The sequence below is a fragment of the Carcharodon carcharias genome, chromosome 7 (assembly GCF_017639515.1).
Source record: "Carcharodon carcharias isolate sCarCar2 chromosome 7, sCarCar2.pri, whole genome shotgun sequence".
NCBI classification, from domain to species: Eukaryota; Metazoa; Chordata; class Chondrichthyes; order Lamniformes; family Lamnidae; genus Carcharodon; species Carcharodon carcharias.
Window position 1 is genome coordinate 165,847,537 of NC_054473.1, and position 14,098 is coordinate 165,861,634.

At 40.9% G+C, this 14,098-nt stretch overlaps 1 protein-coding gene across 1 annotated transcript in view; it reads left to right on the forward strand.

The window, feature by feature from the left end:
* The first annotated feature begins 7,462 nt into the window (after nucleotides 1-7,462).
* LOC121280072 (beta,beta-carotene 15,15'-dioxygenase-like) overlaps nucleotides 7,463-14,098 on the forward strand; it is a 43,439-nt gene continuing 36,803 nt past the window's right edge. The window contains 3 exon segments of the mRNA XM_041191700.1: nucleotides 7,463-7,470; nucleotides 9,632-9,702; nucleotides 10,903-11,031. Coding sequence (XP_041047634.1) covers nucleotides 7,463-7,470; nucleotides 9,632-9,702; nucleotides 10,903-11,031 — 208 coding nt within the window.

Genomic DNA, 14,098 nt, shown 5'->3' on the forward strand with positions numbered 1-14,098 from the left:
CAATGGCGGAGGGAGTGAATATTTAAGGTGGTCGATGAGATTCTAATCAAGCGGACTGCTTTGTCCTGGATGTAATTGAGCTTCTCGAGTATTATTGGTGTCATACTCATCCAGGCTAGTGGAGCATATACCATCACACATCTGTGGACAGGCTTTGGGGAGTCACGAGGTGAGTAACTTCAGAATTCCCAGCCTCTGATCAACTTGTTCTTGTAGCCATAGTATTTATATAGCTGGTCCAGTTCAGTTCCTGGTCAATGGTAACCCCCAGGGTGTTGGTAGTGGGGTATTCTGCGATATGCCAATGAATGTCAAAGGGAGATGGTTGGATTCTCTGTTATTGGAGATGATCAATCTGCACTTGTGTGGTGTGAAAGTTACTTGCCACTTATCAGTGCAAGTCTGAACGTTGTCCAGTTCTTGCTGCATGTGGACATGGATTGCTGTGTCATATGCATGCCTGGTTTTGAGCTGTAGATGTGTTCTGAATATATACTATTTAGAACAGTGCCACACAACACAACAGAGCAAGTTCTAAGTATGAGGATGGGACTTTGTCCTCATGTTATGACGCAGCAGATGACATGTGCCAGATGGATCAAATCCACGAGGGAAACTTGATCATGTGGTCACAATGATTTTGCAATTTGTATTTTATTTTGAGATGTGTGCCCTGAATTCAGTAGTAAAAAGTCCACCAAGACTCTAATTTTTTTTGTTAGAAAATTAAATTAACATTTATTAACAAAAGAAAAGATTTCAAGCACATGCATAGGTCTACAAATTACTAGTATAATAACTCCTAAAGCCCCTAATTAATCTGGCTTCCAGTTACACCCCTATCAAGGCGATCGTAAACAAAAAAATACATTTTAAATAGATTCCAGCCAGTTAACACAACACCCTGGATAGTAGAATTCAAAGTGGCTTTTCCCAGCTTTGGTTTCTATCGGCAGCTTACTGGAGGCTTTTCACATTTTTGTTCGAACTTACAATACCTTCCTCTCTGACACCTAGCCTCTTCTCCTTTATACATATTTATCCTTTTTAATGCAAATTCCAATGTTCCCATATGTCTTTGGAACTTTACCTTTCTCATAATTTGGATCTTTTCATGGTGCTAATACTATCAGTAACCTTTGTGAAAAATAAACAGAGTGATCGGCTTAGCTCCCTGGCTAGGTGTAATATCCTACCATCTGTTTGAAATTCAAACTACCCTGATTTTTCTAAAAATGCAAATTCTCTTCATCTCACATTCAGCCATGATTACGTATTTAGCATTTCAAAACTTGCTTCTTTTTTGATGAATCAAAGCCTCCAGTCCAACTGTCTCCAATTCAATTAAAGCCCATACACACAGACACAGGGGGCAGAATTTTGCCGTCGGCGAGCAGGAGAGAGGGCCCGCTCGCAGACGCGTAAAATGATGCGGGATGATGTCGGTTGGAAACCCCGACGTCACCATGCCCCATTTAAATTTTCAGGAAGGCGGGGGCGCAGCAAAATCAGCTGCAGGCCCGCTGACCTGTCAGTGGCCAATTAAGGCCATTGACAGGATCATTTAAACAATTAAAGGAGCTGCCTTAAGGTCGGCGGACAGGCCAGGAGCCCCGGCGGCAAATAGAAAAAACATGAAACCTCATCCACCAGCGGGATGAGGTTTCATGTAAGGTTAAAAAAAGTTTAGTAAAGTTATAAGTGAAATTATGAACATGTCCCATCTCATCGCACTCTCGCTTTTGGGATTACCCCCCCACCGCCCCCCCCCCCCCCCCCCCCCCCACCCCCCAACCCCTCCACCGCCCACACAGGAAGTGCATAGCACTTCCTGCCGGACGTCATGCTGGGCGGGCCTTAATTGGCCCGCCTACGTAAAATGGCGGTGCGGCCCACTTCGCTGGTGGGGATTGGGTCGGGCCAGCCTGTCCAACTGGCAGAAAATTCTGCCCAGAGAAACTATCCAAACCCGACTATTAACCTACTTTACAAAAAAATCACAATATTATGAGAATTACTACACTTTTGTGAAGCTCCCCTCCTTATGAGAAAATGAACCATCATAATTTAGAAAGATGGTTTCATTTTCTTAACCCACCTTACACTACCTCCTAGATATATTCACGCTATTACATTATCAGATGCATGTAGTAACGTAATAAATGTACAAATCCTTGGTATCAACTGAAATCATTCCAGCCCAGTGTCCAGGTTTTAAATGTCCAATTTTCCTTTAAGCTTTAAACTCTCGATAACGCACCTGCAATTAGATTTACTCGTCCAGCCACATGTAGATTAAATGGTTGCAGTAATAAGCTCCATCTGAATAGCCTTGCACTTCGGTCTTGAAATTTGTTCGGCAACTTTAAAGGAATGTGGTCTGTATAAATAATTGTTTCTGACGCATTGTTTGCAATTTAAATCTCGAAATGCTGCAAAGCTAACACCAAACACAGAGACTCCTTTTCAATTGTTCATTATCTTCTCTTGTACATTCAACTTATATTTCACCCCTCTCCTATTTTTACTTAGTTCTGTTGAAGGGTCATGAGGACTCATAACGTCAACTTTGTTCTTCTCTGCCGATGCTGCCAGACCTGCTGAGTTCTTCCAGGTAATTCTGTTTTTGTTGTGAAAAATACCCAATCGGTTTCTCGATTTCAGTTTCATCGTCTTGCAACAGTACAGGCCCCACTGCCTATAATCGCTTGCATCAACAGCCAACTTAAGTTGCTTGGCATAATTGGGTACTACCAAAACTGGAGTCGTACTCAATACGGTTTCTAAACTGTCAAATGCCTTCTGACACTCCTGAGTCCACTGAAACATCTTGATCTTTTTTAACAGTTCAGCCAATGGAGGAACCACACAGCTAAAATTTGGAACAAATTTCCAGTAAAACCCACCCATGCCCAGAAATCTCAAAACTTCTCATTTTGTTGTAGTCACAGGAAAATCTGTGATAGCTTTGACTTTCACATCTCTCGGAGCCACCTTACCATGTCCAATGGTATGGCCTAGATATGTAACTTGCGTTTTTGCAAATTCACTTTTAGCCAAGTTCATCACCAAATTAGCTCCTTGCAGTCGACTAAATAATTCTTCCGGGTGTTGTAAATGTTCCTTCCACATTTGGCTAAAAACTATCAAGCCGTCAATATAAACAGCACAATTGCTCAGTCTGCAATTAGTTTGTTTGTCAGTCTTTGAAATGTTGTAAGTGCATTTTTCATACCAAATAGCATGATTTTAAACTGATATAGCCCAACTGGCATCACAAAAGCCTATATTTCCTATGCCCTCTCCGATAATGGTATTTGCCAATAGCCTCTCAGCAAGTCAATCCCCTTGAATCATGACCACAGACTAGTTCAAAAGGATTAAATCCAGTCAATGCTTTAGAGGCATCCCTAATACCAAATAACAAGAATGGAGTTCCCCCATCCCAATTCTGTTGATAGTCCTGACTATATGCCTTCATCATAGTTTTTAAAGTTTGATGCCGTCTTTCCAAAGCCCCTTGTGACTCAAGATGACTTAAAGTGTTTTATCTCCAAACTGTTCATTACTTCCTTAAACAGCTATGAAATGAAATTTGAACCCTGATCTGATTGTATTTGTTTTAGTAAACCATATCTTGTAAAAAATTTAGTCAACTCTTCCAGAATTCTCTTTATTGTATTATTTATCAAAGGTATCACTTCAGGAAACCTTGTAGACATATCCATTATTGTCAGTAACTACTGATTTTGGTCTAGGGTGGGTCCTACACAAGCAATCATGACCCTAGTAAAAAGTTCTTCAAATGCTGGAATGGGAATTAAAGGTGCTGGCTTAATCACTGCTATTACCTGACATGTGTGATATGCTCTACAGAATTTGACTAAATCTCTATGCAATCCAGGCCAATAAAAATGTTTTTGTATTTTTGCCTGTGTCTTTCTAATTCCTAACTGTCCCTCCATTAGAATTTCATGAGCTATTCTCACGATCTCATTTCTATATCCAAATGGTATAACAATCTGATGTACTTCCTCCAGCTTCCATCTGCTAAACCTTTATATGACTGCCACTTTCTCATGAATACATTACCCTTAAGGTAATAATAATCTGGAATACATTCTGCCTCTATTTCTGAGTAAGCTGTCTGATATAAGTGTTTTATTTGTGAATCCTTTTTCTGTAACTTTACTTATTGCCTTGAGCTAAATACTTCAGCTGTATTCTCCTGCATTCTTTCTTCCTGAACAATCTTATCAAAGACACTGTCAGCTAATTGCACATCAACACCTTTTCCCTGCCTTTTAACTTCCTCTTCTTCCTGTTTCAACCTGTGAGCTTGTAATCCTGTTACCACACAATCTGGAAACAATCCAGGAAGCTCTTTCTGCAACACTTCTGTTGAAAACTCCTCTATAGGCTGCTCAACTACCATTGGCAAAACCCATATCTGTGACCCAGCTACACCATTACCTAAAATAAATTGAACCCCTACAATGGGCAATTTTCCTACTACTCCAACAATCACCTCACCTGCTTTCCACTTACTCTTTAAATTTACCTTACACAATGGAATAGGTTTAACATCTTCATGAGCCCCAATTATTATCACCTGTTCCTGCAATACTCCCTTGAGATAAAAAATATCACCATCCCACAACATTCAGAATTGACAAGCCCCTGTGTCTCTTAAATTTTTTAACGTCTTTACCTATTCCACACTGTACACATGGAAATACTTCCCATTCACATACAAAATCTTGAAACATTTCTGAAACCTGCTCCTCAGAACTCCCTTGGGTAAATTATGAACACATTCCCACATCTTTATCTTTTAGTGATTCTTCCTGTTTTACCTGTACACAAATCATTGTTTTTGCCTGTGCCTGAACCTCAGAACCCACAGTACTTTTATTTCCAGAACTTTTCTGCATCCCAATAATTCCAACAGATTTTCCCTGTAATTTCCAACACACTGACTTTGTGCGCTCAACTTTATTAGAATGAAAACATTTCAATTTTCAAGTGTCACCTCTACCCTCAGCACCTTCCTTTTTAGTCTGAGAAAAAAACTTCATGGGAATTTCCACCTACTCCTCTTCCCTAACTACCCACTTTCTTTTCATCTTTACACATTCTATCCTTCTCTGATTTAAAAGGGTGACGACAAAAGGTTTAGATCCATGATCTAGCTCATAATCATCAGTTCTTTCTGCTGTTTGTCTTACCATTTTAACCCTCTGTTCCTCCACATGAGTTCTCACTACCGAAGGAATTGAATCTTTTAATTCTTTCAAAAGAATTACTTCTCTAAGAGCTGCATATGTTGTCTCTATCTTTAATGCCCATATCCACTGGTCAAAATTACCTTGTTTTACTCTCTCAAACTCAGTATAAATTTGCCCAGGCTGTTTTCTCATATTCCCAAATTCCTGCCTCAGGAACCAACTCATAAGCACTCAAAGTAGCTTTTTTTTTAACCACATCATAGTCCACTGACATTTCTTCTGACAGTGAAGCATAAACCTGATGTGCTGTACCCACCAAACTAGATTTCAACAACAATGTCCAGTTTTCTTGTGGCCATTTCACCTGTTTAGCCATCTTCTCAAATGAAATAAAGAACACCTCCACGTCTCTTTATTCAAACTTCGGACGAGCTTACACAAATTTAAACATCCCCACACCAGGTTTTAGATTAACTGATTTTTCATCATCAAAACTTTCCTCAGCATCTGGTGTCTCTCTTTTAAAGTCCAGCTTTTAAAATCGGTACTCTCTGTCACTTTCCTTCTCTCTTTCATCCATTGCTAACTTTTCCCTCTGGAGATCAAGTTTTCGCATTTCCATTCCTTTTTGAAATAATCTCTCTTCCCTTTCTTTTTCTGCTGCCTCTAGCCTTTTCAATTCCCTTTCTTTTTCTTTTGCCTCCAGTTCAAGTTTTTTCAGTTCCTTTACCTGTTCAGATTCAAGCATCCTCATTTCTAACTGAAGTCTCACTACCTCCAGCTGTGATTCACTAGTCAGGTATCACTTCCAGCTTTAAATGCTGTGCTATCACTTCAACTTTATTTGCTTTATTTGCCCCTACAGGTAACCTCAACTGCAACATATCTGTTAACTTGCCCTTAGATACATTTTGTAACCCAATCAAAGCTATATCTCGTACTTCCAAAAAGGTTTTAGCCATGAATACAGCCAATCTTGCAGTCTCACCACTTTAAAAATCCTTCACACCTGAATTCAAAGTGCTTCTCATACTCGTAACCTTAAGATTCACCAACTCCAAACAAATCAAGTAATTTCAAGTGCCCCCAATTTGTTATGATGTGGCAGATAATGTGTGCCAGGTGGATCAAATACATGAGGTGAATTTGATCACAGTCACAACAATTTTGCAATTTGTATTTTATTTTGAGATGTGTGCCCTGAATTCAGTAGTATTAGGTCCATCAAGACTCTCGAGATTTTTTAGAAAACTAAATTAACACTTATTAAGAAAAGAAAAGATTTCAAGCACATGCATAGATCTACAAATTATTACTATAATAACTCCTAAAACCCCTAATTAATCTGACCTCCAGTTACACTGCCATTAAGGCAACAGTAAACAAAAGAATAGATTCCAGCCAGTTAACATAATACCCGGGACAATAGAATTCAAAGTGGCTTTTCCCAGCTTTGATTTCTGTAGACAGTAGCTTAATGCAGAACTACTGTAGGCTTTTCACACTTGTGTTAGATCTTACAATACCTTCCTCTCTGGCACATAGCCTCTTCTCCTTTATATATGTTTCCCCCTTTTAATGCAAATTCCATTGTTCCTATATGTCTTTGGAACTTTACCTTTCTCATAATGCAAATCTTTTCATGGTGCTAATAATAGCAGTAACTTTGGGAAAATAAACACAATGCTTAGCCTAGCTTCTCTGGCTAGGTGTAACATCCTACCATCTCTTTGAAATTAAAACTACCCTGATTTATCCTAAAATTCTCCTCACCTCACATTCAGCCATGTGTACATACTTAGCATTTCAAAACTTGCTTCTTTTGATGAATCAAAGCCTCCAGACCAGCTATCTCCAATTCAGTTAAATCCCCCACACACAGACACAGAGAAACTGTCTGAACCTCAATACTAACCTACTTTTACAAAAACTTCACAATAACATTATGAGAATTATTATACTTTCATGACAGTCACAAGGACTTACTTTATGATGGTCACTCCTAATATTATGGTCATGGCATCTTCAACTGATTGGAGAGAATGAGGTCAAGTAGGTTTTTCCCTCAGGTTGGTTCTCTTGCCATCTGTTGCAGATATGTTCTTCCAGTCTTGGCCAGCTCAGTCAGCTGTGGTGCTACCGAGCCACTCTTGTTGATGGACATTATTGTCCCTCACCTAGAGTACTTTCCACATCATTGCTGTCATTATTGATTCTTCAATGTGGTGTTCAACATGGAGGAGTACTGATTCATCAGATGAATCGGAAATGGTGGGGGATGATCCTTTGAATGCAGAGGCTGGTGCGGTAATAAGTGAGGACAAGCGGGACCCTATCATGTTTCTGGGAGAGAAAAGAAGGTGTGAGGGCAGATGTGCAGGAGATGGGCCAGACACGGTTGAGGGCCCTATCAACCACTGTGGGTGGAAAAACCTCGGTTAAGGAAGAAGGTGGACATGTCAGAGGAACTGTTTTTGAAAGTGGCATCATCAGAACAGATGTCACCCTCTGTCATTTCCGCCAACTCCAGCATGATGCCACCACCAAACACATCTTCCCTTCACCCCCACCCCCCACCCCCCCAGCTCCAGCGGCATTCCGTAGGGATCGTTCCCTCCGTGACACCCTGGTCCATTCCACCATCACCCCCTACACCTCAACCCCCTCCCACGGCACCTTCCCATGCAACTGCAGAAGATGCAACACCTGCCCCTTTACTTCCCCTCTCCTCACCGTCCAAGGGCCCAAACACCCATTTCAAGTGAAGCAGCATTTCACTAGCACTTCCCTCAACTTAGTCTACTGCATTCGTTGCTCTCAATGCAATTTCCTCTACATTGGAGAGACCAAACGCAGACTGGGTGACCGCTTTGCAGAACACCTTCGTTCTGTCTGCAAGCATTACCCAGACCTCCCTGTCGCTTGCCATTTCAACACTCCACCCTGCTCTCATGCCCACATGTCCGTCCTTGGCTTGCTGCATTGTTCCAGTGAAGCTCAACGCAAACTGGAGGAACAGCACCTCATCTTCTGACTCGGCACTTTACAACCTTCCGGACTGAATATTGAGTTCAACAATTTTAGATCATGAACTCTCTCTCCTCCATCCCCACCCCCTTTCCGATTTTCCACCTCCTTTTTGTTTTTTCCAATAATTTATATAGATTTTTCTTTTCGCACCTATTTCCATTATTTTTAAATGTATTTCCATCCATTGTTTTATCTCTACCTTTTAGCCTTTTTTGATTCCTTCACCCCACCCCACCCCCACTAGGGCTATCTGTACCTTGCTTGTCCTGCTTTCTACCCTTAATTAGCACATTCCTTTAGATAATATCACCATCTCCAACACCTCTTTGTCCTTTTGTCTGTGACTTCTTTTGGTTATCTCCACCTATCACTGGCCCTCTTTCCAGCTCTACCTGTCGCACCCCCTCTTAAACCAGTTTGTATTTCACCCCTTCTCTATTTTTCCTTAGTTCTGTTGAAGAGTCATGTGGATTGGAAACGTTAACCGTGCTCCTTTCCGGAGATGCTGCCAGACATGCTGAGTTTTTCCAGGTATTTTTGTTTTTGATTTTGAATTCCAGCATCCGCAGTTTTTTGCTTTTATCTCCACTGTTCCGGATTTCAGCTGGAGAATCCGTGTGGAATATCTGTGGCGGTCAGAGCCGAAGTTTTAAGTAACAAGTATCAGATAAACTGGGAACTACACTGCATTTCTTATGTTAGCTGTTCCGTTGCTTTTTGTAAGTACTAGAATCATCAATTTTTTTCTCGCATTCAATCGTTAAGATTAGTTTAGAAGTAATCTTCCTCTAAGCAGCGATTTCGACATCTTTACACGAATTATTTCTTCACTGTTTAAAGCAAGAAAGAATACGACATCAACGCGTTTGCAAATTTGATAGGACTGCGTTAAGTGTGTTAAAAACTCATAGCCAGAGGCCATTCGGCCCAGCGAGTCCATGCCGGGAAAATTTGCAAGATTGTTGAAAGTGACTATCCGAGGCACTTGCTGTAAACAAAACTTTCATCTCAACTCCACCTTCAATAAGGGCGTTCAACTTTGAAACTGGTGGCTTGAATGAAGTGTGGCAGAGAAAAAAAATCTACCGGTTGCACTAAATGTATTGCATGGTTTGGACAGGAAATAAACTTGCATTGTCTTTTGGGGCGTGCTTTTACTGTATCGTATCAACTGTATCGAGCTGTGTTTTGTCTTTCCATCCACATAGGTCAGCAGCACAGTGTGTGAAAGCGGATAAAACCTGCACTTTGGTGGCGTGTTCCTTGACCATTTACAGTGAGAGAGTTGGGGTAGCGCAGGCATTGAGTGAGAACAGTGTCCCGCACCCTGGGCTGCGATCAGCATGCAATCGTTCTTCACAGAAAATATAAAGGAAAACCCAGAGCCAATCAGAGCAGCAATTCAAGCTGAGCAGTATTGATCGTTACAGTATAACCAAGAATGGTCGGTAACCCTCTTTAATATAAAAAGATATGTACTGCAAAATTTGGGCGTTTTAAAAATTCAGGCAGTGGAAATTACCAGCCGCAGCAGCAATTCACCAGTTAAAGCACTTTAAACCACTGTAAATCCCGGAATAACCGAGTTTGACCAAATCCTGAAATATCGTCTGTGCGCCTGATGAGAAAAATAACTGCAGCCTTCCTAATCTGTTGTACCTCCGGCGTGTGCTGCTCAATACACAACCAGGGCCAAAACTGCTAGACGGGTGCCCGTGTGTTTCCAAACAAAAACAAAAATAGCTGGAAAAACTCAGCAGGTCTGACAGCATCTGATGTAGCATACGGACTCCGAACGTTAACTGTGTTCCTCTCCGCAGATGCTGTAAGACCTGCTGAGTTTTTCCAGCTGTTTTTGTTTTTTGTTTCAGATTTCCAGCATCCGCAGTATTTTGCTTTTCGCCCGTGCATCTTCCTCGGGGCATTTAATTGCAGCGGTAGAACCAAGGCGAGTGTAAATGAGGACTCGACATGACCTGACACCAAGGCCAAGTGGAGTAAGACTCCGCCCCCCCCGCCCCGAAAGGAGGATTTTATTTCTTTCAGAGTAGGTCTGATTTATGCTGCACGAACCTCTGCGTGAAACCAACAGAAACTGTTATCATAAACACTGAATTTGAAGAAGTTGACTTCATTTCTTGCTCGGCGGTGTTCACATCCGCCTCGAATTCGGCTTGTTTATTTCTGAGCTTGTTTTTTTTAAAAAATATGGGCAGAACCAGTGCCTTAGATTCTGTAATGTTTATATTTTGTAAAACTAAATATCTGCTGATCTAGCGATGTTATGTAACCATGTTTTTGTTAAACATTATCGTGCAATAATGCATTAATAAGTGGCGTGAGCTGGTTTATCATTCTGATCTAATGACAATGCGCCTTTTAGAACATCAGGAAGCTTTTTGAGAAATTTAAATTGAAGTTGCCACTTTGGAAAGGTGCTTAGTTTCAACTGTTGCACTGCTACATTAATATCCACAGGTACTACTAGGTGCACAAATAGGTCCTGCACGTCCTTTGCTTCTTTAAGTGCTTAAGGTATTATTGACATTGCATTGAATTTGATCTGTACCACCAGCTGTAAATAAACCAATAATAACTGTAAAATAAGATGCTTTTAACTAATGCTTATTTTTAATGTAAATAGGGCAAATTCCACAATGGCTACGCAGGACACTCATTCGAAATGGACCAGGCATGCACAAAATTGGAGACACTGTCTACAACCATTGGTTTGATGGGATGTCTCTGCTGCATAGTTTCACTTTTGAAAATGGTATGTTACTTTAGAACACCATTAACCTGTTTCCATATGTGAAAATGATAAATATCAAGACAACTGTGGACATTTTCCCTGTCCATTGGTTTAATTAAGCACGCATTCCTCATTAAGCACAAAATCTGCTCGCAAAATCTAAATGCCGATAGTCTTCAATGAAGGGTTGTCAAAGGGTGGGTGGAAGATTGTTTGTCATATAATACAGTTTTACAGCGATTTCACTAATTTGGATTTGAAAACTGTTAAACATTAGATTAACATGATGTAGTCTCATGAATGTTATGTGTTTCACTTGGATGTTTTGTCACTAACCATCATTGCTCCATTTTTGTGTAACAGTGCACGATAATAATCTCTAGGGGAAAGAGCTGGCTCAAAAGATTTTCAGTGCAGGTTTTATTTGGTGGTCCAGAGCTAATTAAAGAATTTCACTTCTCTGTGGTCTGTACTGTTGTTGTGAGAGCAATGACTAGTTCCTGTAACATTACAAGAGCAACAATAGGTTAATAAATATATATATTTTGTTTCTTAAATGTGGAGACCAAAACTGTGTACAGTATTCAAAACCCAGTACAAATGTAACAAGATTTCTTTGTACTCCAATCCCCTTGCAATAAAAGCCAACATGCCATTTGTCTTGCAAATTTCTTGCTGCACCTGCACGCTAACTTTGTGCTCCTTGTATAAGCACACCCCAGTTTGTTGAAGATCAACACTTACAAGTTTCATACCTTTTAAAAAATATTCTTTTTCTCTATTCTTACAACCAAAATGAATGACTCCATACTTCCCTACATTATACTCCATCTGCCACCTTGTTACCCACTCTTAACCCATCTATATTTCTTTGCGTCCTCCCCACTGCTCACCTTTCCACTACTTGGTATCATCAGCAAACTTGGATAGATTACTTTTTGTGTCTTCATCTAAGTCATTAATATAGATTGTAAGTTGCTAAGCCCCAGCACTGGTCCTTGAGGTACTCCACTATTCACTGCCTGTCAACTTGAAAAAGCCCCATTTATATCCACTCTCTGCTTTCTGTCCAATCCTCTATCCATGCTAATATATTACTCCCAACTCCATGAGCCCTTATCTTGTCTATTAAGCTTTTGTATGGCACCGTATCAAATACCTTTTGGAAATCTGGGTGTACCACATCTAATGCTTTCCCTTTATCTACCTACTAGTTACATCTTCAAAAAACTCGAATAAATTTGTCAAACAGTAATACCATGTTGACTTGTTCTAATCATACTGTGCTTTTCTAAGTGCATTGTTAAGACTTACTTCATAATAGATTCCAGCGTTTTCCCAAAATGATGTTAGGCTAACTGCCCTGTAGTTCCCTGTTTTTTCTCTCCCTCCTTTCTTGAAAAGTGATGTAACATTCTCCAATTTCCAATCTGGTGGGACCATTCCTGAATCTAAGGAATTTCGGAATTCCTAACACATCCACATTCTCTGCAGTTATCTCTTTTAGAAACCTAGGGTGTAGGCAATCAGGTCCTGGCAATTTATCAGATTTTAATCCCTTAAGTTTCTCCAATACTTTTTCTCTGCTGATATTAATTTCCTTAATTTCCTCATTCTTTTTCGCCATGTATTCCTTGTATGAAACATACGTCTTCTACTGTGAAGATAGACACAAAATGTGTCAAAGTCCACTTTGTCTATCTTTTGTTAATTGTAAATAAACTGTGTCTAATTGCATGTAGGTGGTGGACATTAACTGGGCATTCGCTTAAGCCCCCCAAAACAGGCTGGAAGGACCAGGATGACCAGTGTCCATCAATAATGTCCAGCTCACGGCCAAAGCCATTGAGAATCAGAAAAGCGTTGCTCGCTTTAACAGTGCTCAAGATGTCGAGGTGGTTCTGGCATGTGGAGCACTTCCTTCCGAATTGACCTCCATTCAGACAGAATTTCTCATTGGTGCCAAGCCCCGAAAACTTCTTTGGGATCCTCAGCCTCACAATCTGAGTGATCTCTTGGAAATCCTCTCCATTCCATTCCACTCTATGTGGAGGAGTTTCCTGTATGACCTGCTCTTGCACACTTTCCACTTCCTCACTCTTGTTAACCATCTGTAAAGGCCATGATGTGCCATCCTGCCGTCTGGAGGATGTGGGGGTTCTCAGTGGGAGATTGTCTATGTGGGAGTCCTCCATTGGTCCATCGTGAATGGAGAGTGTTGCACGTGACACTCCCATGCAATAGATGGTTAAGCCGATTCCCAGACTCCGGGACCACCTGTAATTTCTGTGGCCTGGAAGAGTGTTCCATATCTATGTAGAGTATGAGAGGTTGCAGGTCCAAATAGAGTGTGAGTCCTCTTCCATTATCTGTGAGTGCTGCTCCTTAATTTATGGTTGTACTTCAGTCTCACGCTTTGGCCACCCAGTGCAGAGTGGAATTGGCAGATTGGGGGTCCTCCTCATGGGACTGCTCCTGGGCCTGGCCAACATGGACAACCACAGATACAGGGAGTGGATGGTTGAGGGGGTCATTCATCCCAACCATTCGCCTCTCCTCTGGGATGAGCCTACATCCGAGTTGCCCTGGATAGGGAGCATGCAGTATCTGTCCATACACTTGAGGCCTTCCCTTACCAGGAAGACAATTTCCTAAAAGGCTGTGTATTACCCGTGCATTCTTCAGAAAGGGCACTTAGCTCCTAGTTATTGGCAACCTCTTGTTGGCTCAAAAGAGGCATAAATAAACACAAACTAACTTTTTTGGGGTTAGGAGGTGTATGTTTGTCATGTGTAACTATAAATAAATATAGAAGTATGTAAACATTGGCTCCACCATCCTTCATCATCTGGCAGAACATATTTGTTCTTCCATTTTCTCCATATTTTCCCAATGAGAGCCACACGATGTTCCACAACTCAGCATCCATGGATATAACCATAGAATGATGCAGTACAGATGGAAGTCATTCAGCCCCTCGTGCATATGCTAGCTCTTTGATAATGCTATCCAATTTGTCCCACTCTCCTGTTCTTTCCCATAATTCTTTTCAGATTTGAAAAATATATAATCATAAAGAAGTCAGTGC